General features: G+C 45.7%; 1 protein-coding gene across 1 annotated transcript in view; it reads left to right on the top strand.

Moving 5' to 3' along the window:
- MTHFD1L (methylenetetrahydrofolate dehydrogenase (NADP+ dependent) 1 like) overlaps nt 1–26,086 on the top strand; it is a 175,756-nt gene that overhangs the window by 27,628 nt on the left and 122,042 nt on the right. Inside the window, exons 8-12 of the mRNA XM_058664618.1 lie at nt 3,226–3,337; nt 11,054–11,145; nt 12,527–12,624; nt 15,082–15,255; nt 24,374–24,510. Coding sequence (XP_058520601.1) covers nt 3,226–3,337; nt 11,054–11,145; nt 12,527–12,624; nt 15,082–15,255; nt 24,374–24,510 — 613 coding nt within the window. The remainder of the gene's footprint in view (nt 1–3,225; nt 3,338–11,053; nt 11,146–12,526; nt 12,625–15,081; nt 15,256–24,373; nt 24,511–26,086) is intronic.

The following is a 26,086-nucleotide window of genomic DNA, read 5'->3' as shown; positions in this document are numbered from 1 at the left end:
TGCTTTTAGCTTCGATCTGCAAGGCTATTTCAAAAAGTGTTGAGTTGGGCCTGGTGTGGTAGCCTACTGCTGAAGTCCTCACCTTCTACACTTGGGATCCCAAATGGGTACCGGTTCTAATCCTGGCAGCCCTGCTTCCTTGTGCATTCTTTTTGATAATACAGATTTCCATGATATTTTTCTTTAGGAGACAGTATGGGTTTTGATTTCAACTTCATTTTCCATGAACTTTTTGATGTTCCCACACATGTACTGACAAACCCCAGCCTGCACCCTGAGCACCGCCTCCTGCCCAACACCTCCTCCTGCCGGTTTCCTCTAAGCCATCACCTTCTCTGCTTTCCAAGGAATCTTCCAGAAACACATCTGAAGGTGACAGTCTCAAGGAATGGAAACTACAGCTCCCAAAAACAACCACAAAACCCTTCTCAACCTTTCAGCCTGTCGTTCATTCACTCATGTGCTTGTTGATTTCGGAGACAGAGGGCTCCTGTTAACTTGTCTAATCCCCCAGTTGTCCTCACGCTGGGCTTGGCTGAAGCTGGGAGCCAGGAACTCAGTCCAGGTGTCCCGTGGGGCCACTCGCTTGAACTGTGCCCATTGCCTCTCAGGATCGGCCTGGGCAGGAAGTTAGAGTCAGGGCTTCATCCAGATGCTCCTTCGTAAAAGTGGGCCTCCTGCCAATGGCTAAGCACCCATCGCCTTCAGCCTTTTCTTACCCTCCAACTTTTTCTTTATAATAAAAAAGATTTGTTTATTGTTACTCTACAGGCAGATTTAGAGAAAGAAGGACAGACAGAGACAAATATCTTCCTTTCATTGGTTCACTCCTCAAGTGGCTGCAACGGCCAAAGCTAAGTTGACCTGAAGCCAGGAACTTCTTCCAGGTTTCTTCCAAGGCTTCAGGGTCCCAAGGCCTTCGGCAGTATTCTACTACTTTCCCAGGCCACAAACAGGGAGCTGGATAGGAAGTCGAGTAGCCAGGACATGAATCTTTTTATTTTATTTATATGTTTTATTTATATTTTTCCATGAACTTTTTGAATCACTCAGATATACAGATCCCTAACATGAAATTCTCATAGGCCCCTTTTCAAATACATTGAGAGCAGAAAATGAAGTGTCTTCTATAGCCACGAACTTGCATTTTATTTGATAAATACAAACCACCATATTCTCTACAACTTTACAAACCACAGTTTTCCCAAATCTGTCCTCTCGCTCCTTTCCCCTCTTCTGTATTCTGATGTTTGCTGCCCCTAAAAAAATCCCTGTCTTGGAGAAAGATGGATTTTTGCTATCCAGGCTCTGCAGCAGCCCCCTGCCCCGCTGCTGTCCATCAGCATAGCTGTGCCTTCCTTTTGTTTTAACATTTGGTCCCTTGCCTGGGGAGTGGGTGGTTCACACTGCTCTGCTCAAGCCTCAGCAGAGAGAGCAATATTTTGTTACGAGGTAAGGTTTCCAGCCAAAGCTTTTGGCCAAAGCCTTTCCAATGTGGGAGGAAGAGAGTAGGAACAGCCAGGGGACGATCATTCTCAATTGTGAGCTCATTAAAATCTCCCCTCATCCTCAGCGGATCATTTGTTAATTTAAGCATCTTGTACTTTGCCTTTCCAAAAAGAGTCCACGTCTACGGTGTGGTCATCACTATGGGGACATATTTGTCTTTTCTCTGTGGGGTTTACCGTCCCTGGTTGCTCATTAGCACAGGCCCCTTGAGAGCTGCATGTAGGTCCGGAGTACAGGGGTCAGAATGAGACTGCCTAGACTCACAGACAAGGAAAAGAACAGGTTGAATCCAAGACACCATGTGGAGGAAGTTCATGACCTGACAGGGTTCTCCAAGGTGCGCTTTTTGGCCTCATTCGTGAGAACTGAATCTTTGGTGGTGTTGACGATGCTTGTTTTGGAATTGTTTCTATTGTACATGAAAAAAGAAAGCTAAAACAAGCAAAATGGCGATTTTTAAGTGCTAATCTGCAGCAAGCCTTAAACGTTTGCATTTCCTTTGAGGAATACTAGGGTAGAATTTGTGGTGACAGTATATGTATATGTAAATGAAGGCAGACTTTTTTTTCCACACAGATGTTTAAAATTCTCTACCCATCAGAAGACACTTTTCCCTGAAATATTAACACCATGCAAAAATCTAGGTGCTGTGCAGATCCATACATAAAGGTCACATGCAGTTTGCCCGGCCCAGCTTGCTGGGGACCTTGGCTGCAGACTTAGTGACACTGCATGACGCAGGAGCCCTGTGGCATGAAAGGGGAGGGGTGATAGCAGCTGCAGGATGGGCTCTTTCCCATGTGAGCCACACAGCACATTCCGTCTGACACTCCACTTCCGGAGCTGTGATAAAGGCAGTAAAAAGCCATGAGCACTGATTGGCGTGAGCACGCCTGAGCAGGCCCGATCAGATGGGATGAATGATTCCAAGGTGTTCACATTGAAAATCTGACTTCACTCTGTCAATGAGAAGACTCCTGTCCTGTATCAGAAGGGCGGAACTGCCCTCAACCCTATGGTTTCTACTCATAAACTCAAGAGGATTTAAGGGATAGGTTTGTCCCATCTCACCTCCATCTTGTGTCCTGAGATTTCAAGACGTTGGCCAGTGCCTCTGCTTGGCCCCACAGGGTTCGAAAAACCAGGCAGAGGAAGTGGCTCTCTGCGCCCAGGGCTGCAGGGGTTTCCATGTGTAGTGTGCATTTGCATTTGGGATGCTGGCCTGTTTTGTGGTGGTTGTGGTAGTAGCTCTGGGGAGTGGCACCTTGGATGATGCCAAATACAAGCTCCGTGCAGGCGTCCCACGGTGGTGCCCTTGTCCCGGCTCTGCCACAGCATCACCCCTGTTTGCCTTCCAGGTCACTTTCCTGGCCGTCTTTCTGTCCCTGGCTGCCATCAGTATAGATTCTTCCCTCCCGCCTTTCCTGTCCTTGATTCTCTAGTTAATTAATAATCTTGCACACAGTTCTGTATTGCTGGAATGACCTCACTCAAGACATTGTTCAAATATCTTTTTTTTTTTTTTTCTTTCAAGGCCATGGTAAGGAGTGTTCTGCTTGTATTAACATGATGTGCTTTGAAGGACTAGGACAGATTCTGCCCAGGCCAACAGCTTGGAGCAAAACTCTCCATCTGTGACTGTTGTGTCAAAGTCAGTAGTCACCTCTGTCCTGAGGCTGCAGATTAAAATGGGTGTTTTTTGTTTTGTTTTTTTAGCTTCAAGAGGCTGACATTGTGGTCTTGGGCTCCCCAAAGCCAGAAGAAATCCCCCCTGCGTGGATTCAGCCAGGAACTACTGTTCTCAGCTGCTACCACAACTTCACATCGGGTAAGAGCCTCGGTTTCAGGGCCAGGCCACAGGTCGATGCTGGGTGAGGTTGCCCACCACCACATCAGCCTTGCTTGCTCTCGCTCCGTGAGCTGACACAGTCTGATGAACTTCCCCATGGTCCTGCCAGGGGCCACCTCCCCGTCCTCCCCCTGCTGGCCTCTAGCACCAGCAGTCACATGTGCTGTGACCTGAAGCCGATGACAGGTGTGTGTGAGAGAACCCGGAACTGGTTTCTCGCCATCTTTTACAAAGTGCTGGAATCCATGCTTCCTGAACAACGTTGGAGTAATCTCAGTGTTTCAGAGCATGGTGTCTCCCTGGCTTGCTTGTGCCGTGAGCTCTGGTGCACTCCCTGGGAACTCAAAAAGATACCTCTAAGGCGTGTAGAGAGTACCACTGCAAACAATTTCAGGACTGGGACTGGATGCCCTCGCCCTTGGAAGTCCACCTGTGGGACAACTGTGCCCACGTTAAGGGCTCCCAGCTAAGGGCATCAGCAGCAACTGGTCCCCATGGGTTGCTTCTTTCTAATTTACTGAAAGACTCACTTAGCAACCCCCTGTGTGCAACAGGTGTGCTGGAGTTGGTGGTGAAGGGAGGCCAGCAAACCACCTGCCTTGCCGTCTTAGGTCTTGGCCTCCAGACTCCAGGGTGGGCAAGAGGACTGGGCTGAACTGGGCTGAACTGGGCTGGAGCATGGATGGACAGCTAGAGCTGGAGGAGGTCTCTTCTCTCTGTTGAACTTGAGTTGGAGATCTTGAGACCTTGTGAGCCCCACACTCCCACACATGAGAGTGAGCCCAGTGGCCACAGGCTGACTGGGCCTTGCTCCCAAAAGTGACCAATCAGAATAACCCTCTGGACCTAGACCTGAAGCTGGTGGGATGGAGAAAGGTTGCATGGGGAGTTTCCCAGCCATCCCCACCATCCTGTTCCTGCTTCTCTCTGCCCTTGCATTCAGAGCTCATGGATGAATGAAACATTAGAGGCTTGTGTGATGTGTGGCTGTTGTTAACCGAAGGTGGTTGCCCAGTAACTTCATTTTTACAATATGAGTTGTTTGCATATTTCTGAAAATTAGTTCTTGGCTCACCTGAGGTGATGAAACAGAAGGGCTGCTTTGCTTAGAATCCCTGTTAAATGAAGGCACTCAGCAATGCCATTTTGTCTCCTTCTAAGTGAATGCTTCTTTGCTGTGATAATATTGCTGTGTTTCATCACATTTGATATTTAGAACAGTGTTGGCCCAATTGTGACTGGATATAGGAGAATCTACTTTAAATATCCTTTTCATCTCTGCCTCATATATGTGTATACACACATACACATATATATGCATACATATATACACATCTATATTTTTAATAGCATGTGGTGTTTGTTTTTTTAAGGATTCATTTTATTTATTTGAAAGGCAAAGTGATGGGGCCAAGGTGGGCGAAGAGAGACAGACCAGAGAGAAAAAGCTATCTTGCTATCCGTAGCAGCGGTTGGCTGGGCTGATTCAGGCCGAAGCTGGGAGCCTGCAGTTCCGTTGGAGTTTCTCACATGAGTGGTTGGGGCTAGAGTACTGGGCCATCTCCTGCTGCATTCCCAGGTCTGCTAGAAGGAAGCTGTGTAGGAAACTAAGCAGCCACGACTCAAACTTCACCCTCAAGTGGGATGTTGGTGTCATGTGCACGTGTTAGTTTTAACAACATTGCCACAACACTGGCCTCTGCCTTATTTTTAAATAAGATTTGTTTTTAAAAGAAGATACTCCGGAAAACATTAGATTCCATTGGAATGAGTCTCTTGGGGGCGGGGGGAGGGAGGCAAAAGGCCAAGGCATTAAATGTTGATTTAGCAGCACTGTGAATAGACCCATTGCACTTCATTTGTTTTAAACTTATCTAGTCCAGTTGTGGCACTTTCCTGACTCAATGTTGCATGCCCAGTGTCTGGAAGGAATGCCTAACCCCCGCACACATGCAGTAAATGCGGAGAGTTGAGGGAGTGTGTGCACATGGACTCAGGAGCGTACTCTGATGGTCGTTCCGAGTTAGTTGTAAAGTTAGAAGTGTTTGGGCCTGTCTCCCACGGGCAAGCAGGTGACAGGGCAGCTGTAGAGACAAAGATGACAATCGCTGTGTTGACGGAGTGGATGGTCGTTTCAGATGTAACTGGAGCAACCTGAGTTTATAGGAAAGTTTATCCTGTGATTGAATTAAATCGAGGCTTTACCCACCACCTCTTTTCTTTATGATCTTGCTACTTGAAAACAAATGAATAGGACTTTTTGAAATGGTGTTAAAAAGGAAGTTGCTTTTGTTTAAGCTTGAGACCAGAAGGAATATTTTTTAAGACATTTGTGGCTGGGTGCAGGCAGTGTTTTATAATGAAATTTTCATTCTCTGCTGTAATGGCGCAGGGGTCCTCCCGCCCCCACATCCCCACCCTGTAAAATAGATGGGATATGGTGATTTATGATGAGGTAATTCTGTAGGGCTGTGTTATTTAATACCCAATCCTAGTAGAGATTTTCCTGATGGCTGATAGCCCAGAACCACTGCGCAGAAAACAATTACACCTCACTTCTTGGGGCTGTTCGCTGTCCTGTTGCTTGAGTCCAGTGTTGAGATTTCAAACCAGGGACTCACATCCTTCCATTGACTGGCTCTAACCTTTGCCATGCTTGCCAAAAGAGCCTAGAGCCGAGTTTACCCAAAGCAAGACCATCCTGTACCCCAACTTTTAGGACTTATCGATGTACCAGATGGCACAGGGAATGTCCAGTCAACAGGATCGCAGCAAGGTCCACAGCATGATTTTCAGCCAGCGAGCTTCTGTGTGGTGTGGAGTGGGAGAACTGCGGGCTACACCACTGGGTTTGTGCTCCTGCGAGAGGGGGCCCCGGGAACTTGGCGAGAATCAGAGTGCGTGTCTCAGAAACCAAGCCCGGCAAAGGAGGAAGTCTGATGAAATTCTGTGAGCGAAGGCAGGCAGCTTTGGGAAAGGTAGGCATGCCTGGACATTTAGATTTAAATGAGCATACAAACATCTGTTTGTGACTTTCACAAACCTGTTGTAGCTTACCTCTTTTTACTTTTTATGTTTTCCGTGGCCATCCAGATGTTTTGAGTATATCCCTGAGATGTACTTCAGAGTTTTAATTCTTTCCCAATATAATGAGTTCAGTTTTGCTTCTTTTCTAAGTTTCGAACCATTTAGAATATGCAGCCTGGTTTTAATTCGTTCCTAATTTCGTTCCAATGATTTCAATAGGACTTCCATGTAAATTCCTAATAAAATTTGTGTACTTCTTACATTCATTTGAATAGCTGTGCTTTTCTTCCATTGGTAATGCAATTCAAGTGACTTCCACAGGAGTACCACTCTTGAGAACATCATCACAGAAGTTAATCATTTAGGCTGATTTCATTCGTCCCTTTTACTTTGACGCTTATAAAGCTAACAGATACAACTTAGACAAAGCTAGTCACTAGTGTTTGTGAAAATGGTTTTCTCTGATTGATGTCTGTTCTTTAGCTCTTCCTAATTTCAAAACCTGACAGAAATTTTTGGAGTAGCTTGTTCTCCTAGAAGGATAAAAGAATATTGGAGAGTTTAGTCTATGGTGGCAACAGGAAGGATATCCTAGGCCATGCGCAGAGATGTGGCCCGTGGCAAAAATGAGGGGAAAGCCATGAATTTGCTTTGTCCTTGTCTCTCGTTATTGTTCTGGCAAAATTCCCAAGGTGGTGTCACACAGTGTAGGTCAGGGAAAGCTCTTTAGCCTTCAATGTGGTTATTGCAGGAAGTTTGGTTATTGTAAGCAGTATCATAAACCAAAGGCCTGGCAGTGACTAGACCAGGGGGAGTCCTGCCTTCATACAAGCAGGATGGAATAATGGTTTCCTGGTTCTAGGCATGTTAGCTCTGACGTTTGTTAGGAATGTATTTCTGATTCACTCAGTTACCAGGATACTTGCCACAGTCTCTCTGGAATCAACTTTCAGTTCAGTTTTAAGATTGCATTGTTTCTTCTACAAAAGCAATACTACAGTATTCATGGTAGAAATTTTGCAAATGGAAGAATAACTCAGTAATAAAGCAATAATAACTTCAGATCCTATCACCTTGAGATAATTGCTATTCAGATGTAATAAGAGAAGAAAGTGATACACTAAAAGTCTTATTACTAAGACTCAGCTAGCTATCTTTAAAAAGGAAAAAATGGGACTGGCATAGTAGCCCAGTGGCTGAAGTCCTCGCCTTGCAAGCACTAAATTCCTATATGTATGCTAGTTCATATCCTGGCAGCCCTGCTTCCCATCCAGCTCCCTGCTTGTGGCCTGGGAAAACAGTCAAGGATGGCTCAAAGCCTTGGGATCCTGCACCCGCATGGGAGGCGTTGAAGCAGCTCCTGGCTCCTGGCTTCGGATCGGCTCAGCTCCAGCTGTTGCGGCCGCTTAGGGAGTGAAACAGCAGACAGAAGATCTTCCTCTCTGTCTTTCCTCCTCTCTGTATATCTGACTTTCCAATAAAAATAAAATAGATCTTTAAGAAATAAAGGGGTGGGGGAAATAGTGGATCCCTCTGGGTTCTTATAAAATTTTAAATATGTATGTTTTTGTGTGCTCATCTGTGTGAATAAGTAAGAGGCTGTGGATTTCGTGTTGTGTTTTAAAATCTTTTCATCTTTCTAAATTGTGTTTTGAGTGGGTCAGAAGGTAATTTTGCAGGTAGTAAGCATATCCTGTATGGAATCAGGGGGCAGCTCTGCATAAACAAAGCCAGCTTTTCTGGGGGCTGGTGGGTGTTCCTCCCCAAGATGGCCGCTTTATTCACTGCTGCTTTTGCTATCTGTTGACCTGGGGTTTTGGGCTTCTCCTTGTAACAACTGTTGCCATTTGGGGTTTTAGACTCCTCTGCATTGGTTTCTCATCTGCCTGCTCCGATTTGCTACTTTCTTCCACAAATTTCTCAAGATTTCTGATTTGTTCCTGATACCTGCTTAACCAGTGTGGCCATATTTCCTTTCCATTTGCCTCCAAAAGAGTTTGGTTGGAAGGAGAGATTAGCACCCTGTGTGCTGCTGGCTGCCTGGAGACGGACCCTTAAGGGCCTTTATTCTGTTTTGTTAAGTGTCCCTTTGCTTCCTATAGCTCATTTCTCTTGTTGCCATTATCTGCAGAGGGGTGGACGTTTGCTGCCGTCCTTAAGATGCTCCTAGCAGGGCCACATCATTTACCAGAGAGCTCACCCACACTGCTCCTCATTCTAACTTCCTGCTTCATGCACTGGGAGGCAGCAGTGTGGTGGCCCAAGTAGGTGGGTCCCTGTCATCTACCTGAGGTCCCTGGATTGAGTTCCCAGCTCCCAGCTTCAGCCTCATCCCAGCCCCAGCCATTGTAGGTGTTTGTGCAGTGAACCAGCATTGTGGAAATTTCTCCCTCTCTCTACTTTCCTCCTTCCCATCTTTCCTCTTTGCCCCCACCTCCTCTCTCTCTCTGTCTCTTCCCCTCAAGTAAAATAAATGCATGATATAGATGAAATTTTTAGATGAAATTATTTGTAAGATGGGGTTTAGGTGTATTAATAATTATACAGTTTTCAAAAGAACAAATCCTTAATATTGCTCATGTCCTGTGTTATCCAGGTGACATGAAAGTGAAATATCTTTTACTCTCATAACTGTGATTATACTCTGGAAACTCGCGTTTATAAATTGACAACAGTTCCTGGAATGTAACTTTGTCTTATTTTTCCATCACTTAAAGATAGAATGAGAGAAGCATTTTTCTATCGTAGACGTTGGACAAGATCAGATCTCTAGTGGTTAAAACAAAATAAAACAGATCTCTTTTATCCTCTGGCCTCTTGGCTTTTGCCTCAACACAATTTATAAAAGTGAAGTGTTGCTAATCTTTCAACAATGCCTAGGGGATGTGATTTCCCAACACCCTAACACATTTGACAACAGAACATCTCACAACACATACTCTTAAGTGCTTTGTGCTCATTCTCACAAAAGACTGTCAGCAGAGTCGATAATTCAAGAGAAAAGTGGTCCAAAAAGCAGAAAATGGTTTATTTCCAAAAAGTTGCTATTAGAAACACTCTTTTCTGTAAACTATTTTTGCATGTGTTTGCCTCTTGTACATTATGTGCATACTAACTGAAGGAGTAAGAAGTAGAATTCTGTTTTGTTTTTTTAAAGATTCATTTTTATCTTATTTTTATTGAAAAGTAAGATATACAGAACAGAACATCTTCTTTGTCTGGAGCCGCGCCAGTCCGAAGCCAAGAGTCTTTTCCAGGTCTCCCATGCGGTCACAGGGTCCCAAGGCTTTGGGCCGTCCTCGACTGCTTTCCCAGGCCACAAGCAGGGAGCTGGATGGGAAGCAGGGCTGCCAGGATGAGAACCGGTGCCCATATGGGATCCCGGGCCGTTCAATTCGAGGACTTTAGCCACTGGACTACCATGCCAGACTTAGAAAAAGTAGAATTCCTATCCATGCCTTTGGAGTTGGAAGACCTGTGGGCTCTTCAATATCCTAAAATGGAATTTCTTAGTTTTGATCGAAGTTGGGTGTATAGCTTGTATGATAGGGATTTCTTTGTAAGATTTGTTTCCTTATTTATTTGAAGGACAGAGAGTGAGTGGGGGTGAGAGAGAGATTATCTCTCTGGCGAAAAGCCACATCCAGAAATCCCATCCAGTTTCCCACACAGTGGCAGGGACTCAGTTACTTGAAGTATCATCTGCTGTGTGCTAGGCGTGTCAGCAGAGAGCTGGATTGGAAGGTGAGAAGGCAGGACTCGAAGCAGCTCTCTAAGATGGTATGCAGGCACCGCAAATGGCGCTTCACCGCTGTGCCTAATGGCCACCTCAAGAGATTTTTTTTTTTGAATGATCAAAGCCATCTTGATCTCGCATGTAACACTTAGGCTGGATATTATACTCTGTGTTTCCATTCTCCATTTTAAGCCTGGTGTTCACAGGTGAGATTGCTGTCCAATAAAGATTGCAGATGCTCCTCAAAAAAAAGCATCAAAGACTTTAGGGTCCAGAGTGATTCTGACAGGTGCCATGAGGAGCCACCTTCTTCCAGCAGTGCCTTCCCTCTGACAGTTTGGAGAGGCTGAGTCTGTTACCTGCCATGTCGCACTTCACTTCCGCCGGATTCTCTGTGGCTGTTGCCACCTCGGTGAACGAGCAGGCCCAGAGTCACCACTGTTAACTGAGAGAGGAAGGCATGATTATAATCCAGGTCTGACTCAGAACCCCCCCGCCTGAGCTACGGGCCCTGCTGCCTCCTGTGACACCTTGCAAACATTCCCTGTGGCTTGTCTTCCGCACCTAGGACGTTTCATTCTCTAAGGACATCGTATGTGAAGGACTGGTACTTGCGGTTGCCTGGAGAGACTGTGTGTCTAGACATTTCCCTCTAATTCAGGGTGAGAAAGGGTTTCCCAGAGCATAGTGTATTTGAGTGAATTACACTTCCCGTTACCCCAGGCAGGTAGCATGATAAACACTTCTCAGATGTGAAAGACTGATGCTTCTGCTCAGAGACCCAAGGCAGAGCATGGCATCCCGACTTCCCTGATAGAGCAATGAGAGCATTATGCAGGTTCTAGCTTTTTTCAGAAGGCAATCGGTTATGCATGAGAACATGCTAAAAGTCTTGTTTTCCCTCCATCCCCCCCACGCCCTATGTTGTCCAGAGAAGCTTGGCTGTGATTCTCCCGCGGTACAACTCGGTGGATCCGTTGCCCAGGATGACGTGAGCCTCCTCGCAGCAGCGCTGAGGATTCAGGTCTGTTTAACCAATTTTGAGTTTGAAGGTTTGCTTGAATAGTTGCTCGCATTGTGCAAGGGTTCAATTTTTTTTATTTATTTATTTATTTTTAATTTACCCAGATATAAATTTAAACACTTCACATGCCTAGTGTTAGTCCCATTTGATAAATAAGGAAATGGAGACTTAGGGGGAAAAAAGTCAGTTACTTGTGTGTGATCTTATGACATGTATCGGACAAGGACCCAAGTCAGAATCTGGGTATTAACTATCTGTTGCTATGTAAACCCTTAGCACCAAATGTGGCAGCCTGAAACAGCAAGCTGCTGTGCTGTCCCGGCCTGTGGTGCTCAGTGGTTTGGGAGCGGGGTAGTGCTGCTCTGGCTTGGGATCTTTTATGCAGGAGACATCAAGAGGTCGTCTGGGATCACAGTTGGCCGCAGGCTTGGCGGCGGCTGGAGAAGCTGCTTCCAAGGGATTCACACACCTGGCCCCAGGCAGGGGATGTTTAATTCCTCGTGAGTCCTATGAGGGGAGCCTGTGTTCCTCACCGAGTGGCCCTTGTCACGGGGCTGCCCGCCCCTTGCTCCTTGCTGCAGAGAGTACAAACGAAGCTCAATGTGTGCCTTGCTCTGGCATTCATGAGCAGTAAGGAAGACTGAACTTCCAGTTGCCACCACCACAGTTAACCGGAAGTAGGCTTTAGTCCATTTTATTTTTTCTTACATGATATGTTTCATATTAAGTGATACACAATTCAAGCTTCTCACCTCTTGAAGGGATGTTGTCCATTTTGCAGGGCTTATAAATGACATCTCAACTAAAATTAAACTTCTATTTATTTTAATTCAGTGCACTAAACAGTTGTTAGGTACATCTGAGGGTCCTCAAAAAATGTATGAAGATCGATTTGTGAAAAAGCTCTGAATGTATTTCAAAAGCCTGCACCAAAATGAACTTCTCTCTTAATTCCATTTTTTCCATTTATCCCTCTTCCCTAATTCAGTTTACTTGGCCTTTCTACCAATTACAGAAGGGTGATACTTGACATGGTGTGGCACCAAGCCGATTATTCATGTAGTGTCATGTTTTCCTCATTTTTCTTTTCTAGTTGGTATGAAGAGCGCACTTAGTTATAATTTGATCCATGTACTTGAAGTCCCTGGTGAACCCTTAGTCAATTGAATAATACTTATATCTCACGTTTTCCTTTTTAAGAGAACTCTGTGAGCCGAACTACAAGTGCACAAATTATTGCTAGGGTGGAGTGGAGGTCTTGTGATTCTCTGTATGACCATGGCTGTCACGGAACACCCTTGTACACTGTTTGAATGTATGACTGTGCCCGCCCTGGTCAGCCTCGTTTTCCTAATGTGCGCTTGCCTCTCTGTCCCGGAAGAACATGGTCAGCAGTGGTAGGCGATGGCTCCGCGAGCAGCAGCACAGGAGGTGGAGACTTCACTGCTTGAAGCTGCAGCCCCTGTCCCCCGTGCCCAGGTAACACTGTGCCTTTGCTTCTGTGGAAGGCAGTCCACCTTTTGCTGTCTAGACCCGGCGTATTCCCCTTTCGACTGGGGCCTTGGCTGGTGGTATTTCCATTTTGATGGGAGATGGCTGTCTCTGATCATCATCAACTGGCCAGATTTTATTCCTAAATCCTCTGAAAGGAAGCCACACTGAACTGGTTTCCTATAGTCCCACAAGTCTACGAACGTGTATTTGTCACTCCATTTCAATGGCAGTGCTTCTGTTCAGTGGTCTAAAGCAATGGTTTTAGATTTCACAGCTGCAGAAAGGCAACATTGGACTATGCTAGCCCATGGTCTTATGGGCCATGTCGGTTTCCGCTATCGGGGGTAAGTGGCCAAGCAAAGCAGGCATCATCCCACATGGGAGCTGAATCTTGTTGCCTGGCAGCTGCAGAGTGACCGTCATGCAGATATTTTCTTCCAAATTTCATGGGGTCCAAGCCAAATATCCTCTTGGTATATATTTGGAAATGCAGGCTGCCGGATGTGACGTCAGTGCTTGACTGGGATGCCTGAGCGAGAAGGACTTTCCAGGCTCATGCTCAATTGTCTTGTCTGGCCCACCACCTTCTCCTAGGTGCGTGCAATCCAGGGACGTCCCCAGGTCATCGTGTCCAACAATGTTGGAATGCATAGTGGATAAAGTAGATAAGCCCCCCAGTGATGGATTTTTTGCTTGATAACCAGTGCTTTTTAAAGGTGACCTCTGTCCTTTTGGGCAACTTGTTGACCCTGTGGGTTGAACTCACCCTCCAGATTGGCAGAACTGTTGCTTTTACCCTTGTCTTAGACTAAACATCTTAGTCACCACGTGCTCATTAGCACATACATTCATTCAGTGAGGAGTGTTTTTCCTTGTAACATTATCCCTGAAGTTGTGTGATCTGTTTCATGCAACATCTTCATTTTTGAAGCTGTGTATGTTACTGAAGGACCCTAGATTTTGTTTTCTTTTTTTAAAGTAAATCGATGTATTCTGGTGATTGAGAATGAAAAAAGTTAAGCTAGATTTTACTAGATTGTGGACACGCGTCTTTCAAGAGCAATGCTAAATTGTGGGGACAGAGCACTTGTTGATTTCTGGAGCCATTTTGAGGGAAGGGTGAGCTGAGTTGTTTATTAATCACTCAGAAATCAAAATGATGTCACAGTGACTCTTTGCTAGTGAAGTGGAAACCTGAGAGGTTATCCAAGATGAGGCTACTTGATGTAGGAGACTGTGAGAGAGGAGAAACAGAAAAAAAAGGTTCCCGAGGAAGCTGGAGGAGGGACATTTGAAGCTGGGAGATTTGAAGAGGGAGTCAGCTGGAGGGAAGCCCCAAGCTCAGCCCACACCTGGACCCAGAGCCTCTTGGCCCTCTCCTGGCTTATTTGATGCCTTACAGAGAAGTCTAGTTAAAGTGTTTTTATTGATGTCTCAGTCTCAAACCACAGCAGACCCCTGCAGTCACCCGGAAGAGAAGGTAGCGTGGCATGGGGGCTGAGAGTAATTCATCAGGACCAGGGGGATAAAGGGCAGCATCAGAGATGCTGTGGCACCTGACCTTGCTCCAGGGTGAGCCCTGGAAAGGTGGGCCTCCTCCATGTGTCCTGGAAGAGCAATTCGTTCATATCTACCCTCTCATGCTCTGTGGCCACGGTAAGTCTTGCTGCCTGGAGAATAAACATACCCTTCTGTTCTCACCGCCAGGCACCTATTCAGTTAGATGTGCGGCCTGAGCCCCCCAAAAATGAAAGTGGCTGGGCACTTGAATCCCCAGAGACTGGCGCATTCAGGCCACTCCTGGTGGGCGAGCAGTGGCGTCCTCGTCTGGCCAGTTATGGAAAAGAGTTTCAGTTATGAGACTGGCCATACTCCAGAGTCCCTAAGTTGTCCCCTGTCCGGAAGTTGAGCTGTGAGCACTTGGTCCTTCTGCCAACAGTTACGTAATTAATAAAATATTTTGAAATACGATTCTGGACTAGAAGTAGGAAAGAGAAAGGCAAAGGATGGACAGGGATAAAAGAAAATAGTATTTCCACATTTTTGGATAGCCAGGAGACACATGCGGCCAGCCCAAGCGGAGGGCCTTGTGCAATAACCCCTGATTCAAGGTTGCCACAAGAGAAACGCTTGAACACGCCATCGTAGCCAGTTCCCTGCTCCCTGTGGCATAGGTGTTAACTCTGTGTGCCTGGACACAGTTCCAGAGTCTTGGAGAATTTTTTGGAGCAGCTTCTCTGAAAGCAAAACAAAAAGGCATCATTTTCTCATGCACATTAATTGTTAGCAGTCGTGCTCAATGCAGCCTGGGAGAAGGGACCACAGGCGGTTGGGTTGAGTTCATCATTGTTGGCGGGGACACAGACTCACATCTCCCTGGAGCAACGACCACCTAAGCTGACAAGCCGCTTGCCTTCTTGTGTGTTTTCTTTTCCTCCACAGCGATATCGAGATCTCAAGAGGACAGACTCCAAAAACCATGGATGTGCTTGCCAAGGAGATAGGATTGCTCCCAGAGGAAATCGAGATCTATGGCAAAGGCAAAGCCAAAGTCCGCTTGTCCCTGCTGGAAAGGTTAAAGGATCAAGCAGATGGAAAATACGTCCTGGTAGCTGGGTAAGAGTCCGTGTGGAATCCGCAGAGAAACGCTGTCTGGTTAGCTCCGTCCTCTACCCTGCAGTGCCCCTCCAGGCATCATCCCCTTCACTTGGCACAGGGCAGGAAAAATGAGACTCTGCCTCCAGGCTTAGAGTTCAAGGAGTTGCTCATCAAGTGCCTCTCATGTTGTGATCAGCCCTCTCCCCTCAGGCTCTTATATTTAGCTTTTCTTGATAAAAATCAAAATAGGAATTGAAAGAAGAATTTTATAAGATCTTTCTCTAGTTAGAGCGAGAGCATTCAATCCTCCAAGGCTTACAATGAGCAGGACTGGACAAGACCAACAGTAGGAACCAGGAACCCAAACCAGGTCCCCCGTGTGGGCTGCAGGACCCCGGTTACCTGAGCCATCACCACTGCCTCGGCTTGTCTGTGTGGGCAGGAAGCTGAGGTCAGGAACCTGGCTGGGTATCAAAATCCAGGTTACTCTAGTATGGAATGAAAGCGTCTTCAGGCATTTTAACTGCTGGACCCACTCCTGCCTGTAGCAGTAACAGCATTTGGAACTGGGCAAAGGTTTTTATTGTGTGTTGTACTTACATTATACAGATAATTGTTTTAGAATTGTATCCTTGATATATACACATTCCAGAAACTCATTGTTTCTCTTATATTTCAAAACTAAGGTTGGGCCAATTTCATTTGTGTTGATTATTCTATAATGAAAAGTGAATTTGTATTTTTCTGAAAAGTGATCTCATTGCATCATCCGCTTTGCTTGCTCCCCCCCTCTTATTAAAAGAAGACACCAGCTGAAAAAGTGAGAGAAAGCAAAGAATTTCAAGTATTTACTCCACATGACCTGAGGAGCATCGGGAGACTTTATGCTGAAGTCTTTTGTTGTTTACAGTGGAGAGGCCCAGTCTTGAGGTGTCTGCTGTGTGGAGACATTCTTTGAACAGGACTTGTAGTTTACCTTAGTTTTACATACTCAGTTATTGTCTTAAGTGCTTTTTTACTTGTGTCTTTTTCTCGTTATAAAAATAATGTACTCTCCCTGTTAGATAAGTTACAAAAATAATAAAAAGTAGAAACAAGAAAGTAAAACATCTCTAAATTTTACTTCTCCCAGAGGAAGCACCTGCTCACGGTTGGGGACAGTCCTCACATGGATAGTCTGTTGTGAGATCACGCTAGATGCGCTGCTGTGTGAGTCACTTCAGTGTTCAACAGTGTACAGACGTACCTTATTGCAAGTTAAGAAAAAAATTTATAAACAGCAATGGCACAGTGTTTTATACCTAGGTCTATACAGTGTAAATACAGTTAGAGCAGTTGCCATTTTCACAACTCTATGCTATGATGTAGCTCTCCTGAGATTCTTAAATCTGGTCTGCAGTGGATAAGCAGTGGCCCCCAAAAGAAGGCAGAATCCTTTGTTGCCCATCTTTCCAGCACCCCAGCTCCACTGAGAAGGTTGCAATGGCTCAGCCTTGGTGGTTGAGCAGAGGTAGTGTAGCGAGCTTCTAACTCCAGGGTGTAGAGGCCTAGCAATGATCTGAAAATATGATAGGGCTATTCTGTAACTTATTTAAGTAGCTCTCTACTGATGGACGTTTAAAACGTAATGTCTGGTGATAATATGGGTGTTAAAATCAACAACCTTATTGTTCAGTGAATCCTTGGAATAAAGATCCTTAAGGGTTTTTTTTTTTACTACCCCATAAAAAACCAAAACAAAACCAAATAAAACAAGGTCTCATCCAGTAATATCTCCTCTTAATAGTACCCCGATTTCTCCATGATACCTCCTCCTGCCTTTCCCCTCCTCCCCCTTTTTCTCCTCTGTTCTGTCCTTGTGACAGGGGCACACAGAGCCTTTCAGAGCCTCTGGCAAGCTGACATTTTCAGAACTCAGCTGTAGTTTGTCATTTGCATGTGGCTTTAAGCTCCTCCTTGGGCATCCTGGCGCCCTGCGGTTGAACCTCCATGCTGCTTTCTGGCCGAGGACCCTGTCCTAATCCAGGTTCTGTCCTTGGAACAGAACACCTGAGACTAGGTGGTTTATAAAGAAAGGAGGTTTATCTTGCCTTGTGTTTCTGGAGGCGTGGCAGACAGGACAGAGGGCCAGGGGTACACATAGAAGAGGCAAATGCAAGGGACAGGCAGCCTTTGTCGCAGCCCTGAAGCTAACCCAGTCCCTAGAACATCAGCCCAGGCCCACAGGAAAGGTCCTCCTAATGAGCCACTCACCTCTTAGAGGCTCCATTTGCTAGGATCGCCACCATGGCAATCAAAACAAAAAAGTTAAATATTTATTTTTATTCTAAATGCAGTTTTATAGAGACAAAGTGAGAGGAAGATTGAGAGAGGGATCTTCCATCCACTTCTTCACTCCCCAAATGGCCACAATGGGCTGGAGCTGGGTCGGTCTGGAGCCAAGAATTTCTTCCTGGTTTCCCACATGGTTTGAGGGCCATCTTTCATTGATTTTCCAGGCACATTAGCAGGGAGCTGGGTCAGAAATGAACTGATGCCCATATGAAGTGCTGACACTACAGATAGTGGCTTAATCTCTGCATCTTGGCAGTGACCCCTTTGCTAATCAAATTTCAGCATCAACTTTGGAAGGGCACAAGTACATTCAAGGTATAACAAGTGCAGTCCTCATGCAACCAGAGGTGACCTACTGGCACCGATTTGTGAAAGGAGCCAGGAACTTGACTGAGAAGAGTACAGTTATACCTGCTCCTAGAGTTCTGGCTTTGGAGCACCCAGCTGAGGATGGCAATGATAGAAGTGTGCTTGAGGCACATTGGTTTGCAGTGAATAAGTAAACTGTTAAACAGTAAAGATCTTTCAAAGCACCTTCCTCACTGATTTGCCTCGCTTCCTCCCGGCTGTCAGTGGTTATCCCACCTGGCTTAAGATAGGAAGATTTAAGGCAAATTCTAGAGGGTGTGATCTCAGTGTTTAAAGGAAGGCCCATGCAGCAGTTTTTCTTACGGAGTTTCTGGCTGTAATTTGCTCCATTTGAAACTTGTCAATACTAGAAAAAAAAAGAAAACACAGATCTCAGCAGAACCCTGCCATGAACTGGGAATGCCGAGTGGAATTTGTGAAACAAAGCTATGGTGGTAATATGATCAAGTTTCTGACTTGGAGTCAAGCCGTCCATCCTGCTAGAGGGTACTAGGTAATAACGCAAACTGGGGTACAAAGAATGTCAATCCACTCCTTGAACAGCCCACTATTTTTACTAGTATTAGTATCGCTGAGTGAAGCCACATGGTAAGTGAAAACAAAACATAAATTCTCAAGTACAAACTTAATACCAAAAGATCAGCTGTTCTTTTCCTAAATCTGTGCTATAAATTCCCTTCATTTATAGAGCCTGCTGATGGAACAAAAGATGAATGGCTTTCTATCTAATCATATTGGAAAAAAAAAAAAGCTGAGAGAGTAGGAGTTTGAGGTCTACCAGGGGACTTGAGGAAGTTTGCATTAAAAAAGTGGATGTAAAGAATCCCTGTAGAAGGAGGTATCTGGTGGAGTGGCTAAGCTACTGTTTAGATAGTCACCCCATGTTGGAGTGTCTGAGTTCTAATCCTGGCTCTGTTCTGCACTCCAGCTTCCTGCTAACAGGCATCTGGGAAGCAGCAGCTAATGGCTCCACTGTTTGCATCCCTGCCGTCCAGAAGGGAAATCCAGATTGAATGCCCAACTCCTGGCTTCAGTCTGGGGCAGGCCTGGCTGTTGCTGCAGTTGGGGAGTGAACCCGCAGACTGAAGGTCTCTGACTCTTTCTCTCCTAGCCTCCCTCCCTCTCCTTTCCAATGGGTTTTTTGTTTTTGTTAGTTATTCATTGTATTTGCTGGGAAGGCAGAGTTGGAGAGAGAGATCATCTATCTGTTGATTCACTCCCCAAATAGCCACATCAGCTGGGGCTGGGCCAAGCCAGTGCCAGGACTCTGGGATGCCATGCAGCTCTCCCACTTGGGTGCAGGGACCCAAGCACTTGGGTCAGCATCTACTGCCTTCCTGGGCACATGAGCAGGGAGCTGGAGTGGGAGTAAAGCAGCCAGAATTCAAACTGGCACCCAGGTGGAGGGTTCCCATCACTGTCAGAGGCTTCACCGGCTATGCCACAATGCCTGGCCCTCAAATAAATTTTACAAATAAAAATTTTGGGAATGATAAGTTTATTCTGGTACAGAAAAATTTTAAATCTATGCTGAGTTTTTTTTATAATGTGCATTTTGCATGAACTTTTTGAAGTCTAGCCTTATATACATATATAACATGATGGTGGATAGGACAGACAACACCACACAGTGTGAGAATAAACGGCAAGCCCCCAAACAAATCATGTGTTTTAACACGTTAATTAGCCTTTAATTGCCAGATGATTGAGGTCAGTTTAAAATACAGATACTTCAGTTGTAATCTAAAATGACTCATGACTTTGAAATAAAAATTCCCACTGGAATTTTACTTTTGCTCAGGTCAGAAGCTTGAGGAAAGTGATGTCTAAAACTTTTTAAAAATATAAATGACTCCTCCACTTACTGGAGAATCGGTACCTTTTTCTGAAAGTCTTTATCTGAAAATAATATTGGCTTATTGTACAGAAACTTCATGTGAAGGAGAGTAAAAAGAAAGAAAATAAATTCCTCGTAACTCAGAAGTGTTAGGAATGTTTATTATTTCCCTCCAGAACTTGATGTTCCCACCCTTTCCTACTCTTGGAGGTCATGTTGGGAATACCATGTTGTGCCTTTTCTCTGAACGCCATTCCCTCAGTCCCTTCCCAAGCTTCAGCAGGTTTCAGACACCCAAGTGGTTTTTCCATAAGCCTGAATAACAATGCATTTGCTAGTGTACATTTGAATTTATCTTTAAATGGGATTAAAGTGTACCAGCAGGAAGATTAAAAGATAGGCCAATGGGATTTAAGGGGGAAAACCCATTACTAATAACCCAAATGCAGAGCGGATTCTTTTCCAAAAACCAATCTTCCAAACTTGAGGATTTCTTACTCAGTCAGACTCATCTGCACTTCATCAGCTACACATCGCATGGTATTTACACCTACACATCACTGCATTTGCTTTGCCTGACAGAATGAGAAGGATTGGGAATTGCTCAGGGAGATATGCCAAAAGATCCTAGGGCCTCTTGAGTTTTACATATTTTCCCAGTTACACTAGTGAAAAGGAATTTTGTTTGAGAACTTGGTTCAGAGTGCAGCTGCGGGGCATTTGAACATGCACTGGGTCTCCACTGGGCCTTTCCCCATTTCCATGCAGAAGTTTCTAGAATTTCTCTGAATTGCTTGGACAGAGCAAGTGAGAAGGGAGCCCAAGCCGGTTTCTAAAGAGAATGAATTTCACATTAAAGAAAAATCAAAATCATTCATGTCACTTCATCTTTTTGTCCCTGCAGATTTCCAAATCCCTGATTTTTTTTTTTTTTTTTAAACTTTTCAACCAGTTATCCTGGCACAGTGTCAACATAAGCTCTACTGGGCTTTCTTGTATTCTGCCTTTACTACTTAACTGCGAGTTTTGTTGTGCCATTTGCTAAGCAGAAGAGTGAATGTCAGAGGAGGCTCCGTGTGTACCCTGAACAAGCAAAACATAACTGAACAGACCAGAGGGAGTTTGTCACTTGATAATGAAGAGCTGTAAAAGACCTTCCAAACATTAAGAGGCCCAGGACGCATGATCCACATTCCTGTGCTGTTTCCACATTGCGTTTTGGAGTTCCTGGGTAGGCTTATGGCTAACAGCAGTGATACTCTCAAACAAGACTCTGGATTTTGTGAGTGGTTGTCTTAAATAAATCTCTGGATAACCAGGCTCTTTAGCCTTTGAATAAATAGTGAGCATCTTTCAGATTGTGTCCAGATTGTCACAGAGTACAAGTGTTTGCTGTAGTCCATCCTGAATATATCTAATATTGAACCTGTTTTTGCTCATCTGTGCCATGAACAGGTGATCGAAAACTTGTCCCTCCCCTTTGTGAGCTTGTGTCCCCGTAGGCCAGACAGATACATCCCAAAGCATTATGCCGACTGTTGTCCTTAAGTAGTGTGTGATAAATGTTGTGGGGGAGTAGGGCAGGAGTGCGTAAGTTGGCTTGGAAAAGTAGGGGAAGTTAATATATTTTTTAAAAAATCACAGTCCCATCTCTCTGAACTCTGAGAAAGAAATTAGATTAACTTGGTACTCATTCTTTTCTAAATCAACTTGATGATTTGGAATCAGAGCTGAGGATCCTGGGGAGAAAATTAAACCAGATTTTGCTCTCAATTGCAGGAATGGGGTAAAATAAATGTTTTATCGTAGCTCTCCTTTTATTGCTCCCAGTAAATACTTCCTACTTTTTGATTTCCCTGAATTGTATTCGTTGGCAGATGGCGGAGCAGCCCTGTGTTTCTCATTAAGAATTGGATGGGTAGTTGAAGTTTGAGGAGGTCATCGCTGGGCGTGTCGACTTTGGGCCGTCTCCAGCAGCTCTGTAGCACAGCCTTGGGATATGAGACTGTAATCCTTCATGTGACACCAGAGGAGTCAGCCGCTTCCTCCTTTGCAAGCCGGGAGTGCTCCGGTCGGCGCCTGCCCTGTGCTGTTAGATACCCCTGCTGCCTTGGAGGCTGGGGTACAATCGTGAGGCCTGTCAGCTGTGAGCTGCTGTGGCTCGTGCTGCAGCTGAGGCGGGAGAAAGCTGGCTCACAGCGTGAATATCTTTGCGTAACCTGGAGTCTTCTCTGTGGACCCCAGTGTGTGATTTGCTATTGTGACGGATGCAGAAGCCATTGATAAGGCAGCTTCGGGGAGCTCCATGTTTATTTCATTGAGTGCTGGCTGGAGTGGCTGAATCCCTACTCTAGGGGATGCCAGCTACCTACGTGTTCCTGAATCTGTGGACCACTTCTTGGTCTACACCCTGCTTCCAACCCCCAGTGACATTTGATTGCCTTCACCTGGAACCACTCGTCTATTGGGCCTTTTCTGAGACCTCTGTTAACCGATTTCCTCTAGTGGCTTCTTCTCCTTTTGACTTCGTTTCCCCCTCTCTTGGTTCCCCATGAGTCTCTTCTTCTGACTACTCCTTAAAAGGGCTATACTCAACCATTGTGTCTCTAGCCCTTGTCTCACCCTGTCTGCTTTCGCTGGGTGTTTGTCCATGGCCCTGTGCCTCAAGTTGCTTGTGATAGCTCACTTTGCATCCACAGAAATAATAACCTAGTTGAAGTCACACCACCTGCCTGGCTGGATTTGATTTCTCACCTGTACTGCCTAATCGTAGTGTGACATTGAACAAGCTACCCAATCACTGTGTACCTCAGTTTCCCCATCTTTCAAATGGGACTACAAACAGAGAACTCACTCAGTACAAGGCAGAGTACTTTGGCTGCTAACTCACCCTGAACCACCCTCGATGTTATCTGGCTAGCATCTGTTTATCAGATGTTGGCTTGTATGTTGTGTGCCAGGGGACCCTGTCCATCTGTATGCTCGCCTAATGCGATAGCTAGTCCATTTGCTATACTGCCCTGTCTCAGTGTCTCCCTCATGGTGATCAGTGATTTATCCAAATCTCCCACCAGCTGGGTCCTTGGGAGAGCATGGATGGCTGACTTGGTTATCGCTGTGTCCCGTCTTCCACAGGGTCTGGCCCCATGTAGTGTTTAGTAAATATTTGCTGAGTGAATGGCGGACTGAGATTGCAGGAGTGGCTCTGAGCAAGCCAGGGATGACAGTTTGTTTCCAGGCATTCCGTCTATGTGGTCAGTCTATGTGGGCACGTGGCTCGATTCTGTTGGTGAGACAACTGATTCAGCTAGTTGAATATCCTAGACGATCTGGTTCATACCAGTTACTTCAAAGAAGGCCAGAATTGGACTTGGGACTTTATCTTTCCAAATATCTGAAGATCTGCTGTACAGAAAAGGATTTAGGCTGAGTGTGTAGGATCCTGAGAACCAGGAGCAGTGAGAGTGCAGATGTTTCCCATTTAAAGCCAAGCTGTCAGGACAAGCACTGTGGGGCAGTAGGCTAAGCACATATGGGTGCCGGTTTGTGTTTTGGCTGTTCTGCTTCCAGTCCAGTTCCCTGCTTGTGGCCTGGGAAAGGAACAGGGATGGCTCAGGGTCTGGGACACCAGCACCCACATGGCAGACCTGGGAGAGGCTCCTAGCTCCTGGTTTCAGATCAGCCTAGCTCCAGACATTGTGCCCATCTGGGGGAGTGAACCAGTAGATGGAAGAACTCTGTCTCTCCTCCCTGTAACTCTGTCTTTCAAATGAAAAGAAAATAAATCTTTTGAAAAATATACATAAAACAAGCTGAGAGGGCCAGCATGATCATGCCAGATGAAGCGACATCATGAGCACATGTTTGAGTCCTAGGTGTTCACTTCCAATTCAGCTCCTTGCTGATGCATCTCGGAAAAGCAGTGGAGGATGTCCCAGATGCTTGGGCTCCTGCACCCATGTGGGATACCAAGCTGGAGTTCCTGGCTTCTGGCTATTTAGAAAATGAGACTGCTAGTGGAAGATCTTTCTCACTCCATCTCTGCCTTTCAAATAAGTAAATAAATCTTTAAAAAAAAAAAAAAGGAAAGAAAGAAAAATCTGTCTGCAATGGAATAGGTCAGCTGGAGCATGTGAAGTTTCCACTCCTGTTTGGGTTGGAGCATGGTGGAGACAAGCCCTGGACAGGGACAGACTGTCAATCCTGTTCATTCTGAGAGTTTGGCTGTGTCCCACGCAAAGACCATTAACCTAGGTCCAGGGCCAATATGGAACTCTGAAAGATGACAACCAACTAGCAAGAATCAATAGCATCTTCATTATTGGACCCTTAGTCCAATGATTCTTGGCCATTGTTTGAAACTGCTAATAGTGTTAGCAGCACTGCCTATTTTTTTGGTCTCTTGGTAAAATTGTATCTTGTTTCTTGACTTGCTTACGAGGGATGTGTGTGTGTTGTGGACAGACAGTAAAGGTGGAGAAAACGAGAACTTTGGAGTGGCTCTAGGCATGACGTTTGTAGCTGCATGTCTCGCTTTGGCTTCTGGACCTGAGGTTGGTTTCCTGTGGGAAAGTTCATTCAATCCACCTTTTCCAGGATCACGCCAACCCCCCTTGGAGAAGGGAAGAGCACAGTGACCATCGGGCTCGTGCAGGCGCTTACCGCGCACTTGAATGTCAATTCTTTCGCCTGTCTGAGGCAGCCGTCCCAGGGGCCAACTTTTGGAGTGAAAGGTATGCCGGCTTCACCACCGCTGTCTTTTTCAGAACACAGTTCTGAAGGTTCCATCAGAAATGAGGAGAAAGGTCCCATCATGGATGCAGAGTAAAAACTTCAGAATCATGCGGACGTGGCATCGGCACACGCAGGGCACAGAGGTCGGGCCTTCTGAGTAGGAGGAACTGCAGAGGAATTGCAGTTCGTGGCTCCGCAGCTCAGGCCTCCCTCCAGGAGCACAGCCATCTGTCTCCTTGGTGTCCTGTTGGTGCCATCCACACTCATGGTTTATCCACAGACAGAGTCTTTCCCTCTCAGCAGCTGGGGAGCCATGAGGAGGCCTGGTCTCAGCTCGGGAGGTGCTGGGTGGGGCCCGAGCTGCTCTTGGAGTTGGAGAGCTCCAAGGCATCCCAGTGTTGGCTCAGGAGGTGCCAGGTGGGGCCTGAGCTGCGCTTGGAGTTGGGGAGCCCCAAGGCATCCCGGTTTAAGCTCTCAGAGTTACCATATGGGGCCCGAGCTGCTTACAGAGCCACGCTGGCTGTGCGTCGCAGGCGGTGATGTGCGTGACACCTTCACGCCCATGACTGTCTTCCCGATTTGTTGTGAAATTGTTTGTTAGTTCACTTTACAATGGCATTTATTGCCACAGCCACTGTGTGTTCTGGGCACCTGGTGGTTTTATGCAGTGTAATATTTACATTCTTATAACACATTTTAATAGCAACTAACTTGTTCAGTACTGATAGTATACAGAGCATCTTACGTTAGGTGGTATAGTGGAACGAACGCTGAACTGAGTAAGGAGGCCGAGGTTTTTGTCTCAGCTCTAGTCTCCTACTGCTGTGTGACTTGGAGCCAGTTGTAATCTCCTGAGTCACATCTGTGGAGGTGCAAATAGCTCATAGTACCAGGCTCCCCAGGTGGGCGTGGGGTTCAAATAGGACAGCAGAGAGTAGGGGGTTGTTTAATGATGTGCACTTGGGTGTTGTTATTGTAGGACCGACGACGAGTCTTTGTAATATAACTTTAATGTTTTGATGAATAAGCAACATGACAGATCTTACCTAGTATTATCTAAAATAAATTAACGAAAGTTTACCATTTGTAGGCCATTGTTTATAAAGCTGCTTGATATCTTAGTGCATGTTTGATTTAGATGAAACATAGTCACATAAAGCTGATAAATAAATATTGTCCTATCCTGATAGATGTCTAACAGTAACGGCATTTGCTGTATTATTTTTACCTCTGAGTTTCAAAGATTTATGTATTTATTTATTTGAAATACAGAATTACCAAGGGAGGGGAAGATTGAGTGAGAGCAAGCACACACAAAGAGGTTTCTTGTGCTGATTCGCTTCTCAAATGGCCATAACTACCAAGGCTGGTGCCAAAGCCGAGAGCCATCTGGGTATCCCGCATGCGTGGCAGGGGCCCTTGAGCCTGCTTCCTTGCACTGCTTTCTCAGGTGAAGGAGCAAGGAGTTGGATCAGAAGTGGATTGGCTGAGATTTGAACCACTGCTCATATGGGATGCTGGCGTTGGCAGGCAGTGGCTACGCCACGCTAGTCCCACCTTTGTTATTTAAATGAC

Source organism: Ochotona princeps, chromosome 1, assembly GCF_030435755.1.
Source record: "Ochotona princeps isolate mOchPri1 chromosome 1, mOchPri1.hap1, whole genome shotgun sequence".
Classification (NCBI taxonomy): Eukaryota; Metazoa; Chordata; class Mammalia; order Lagomorpha; family Ochotonidae; genus Ochotona; species Ochotona princeps.
This window is presented reverse-complemented; position numbering and strand designations above follow the sequence as displayed.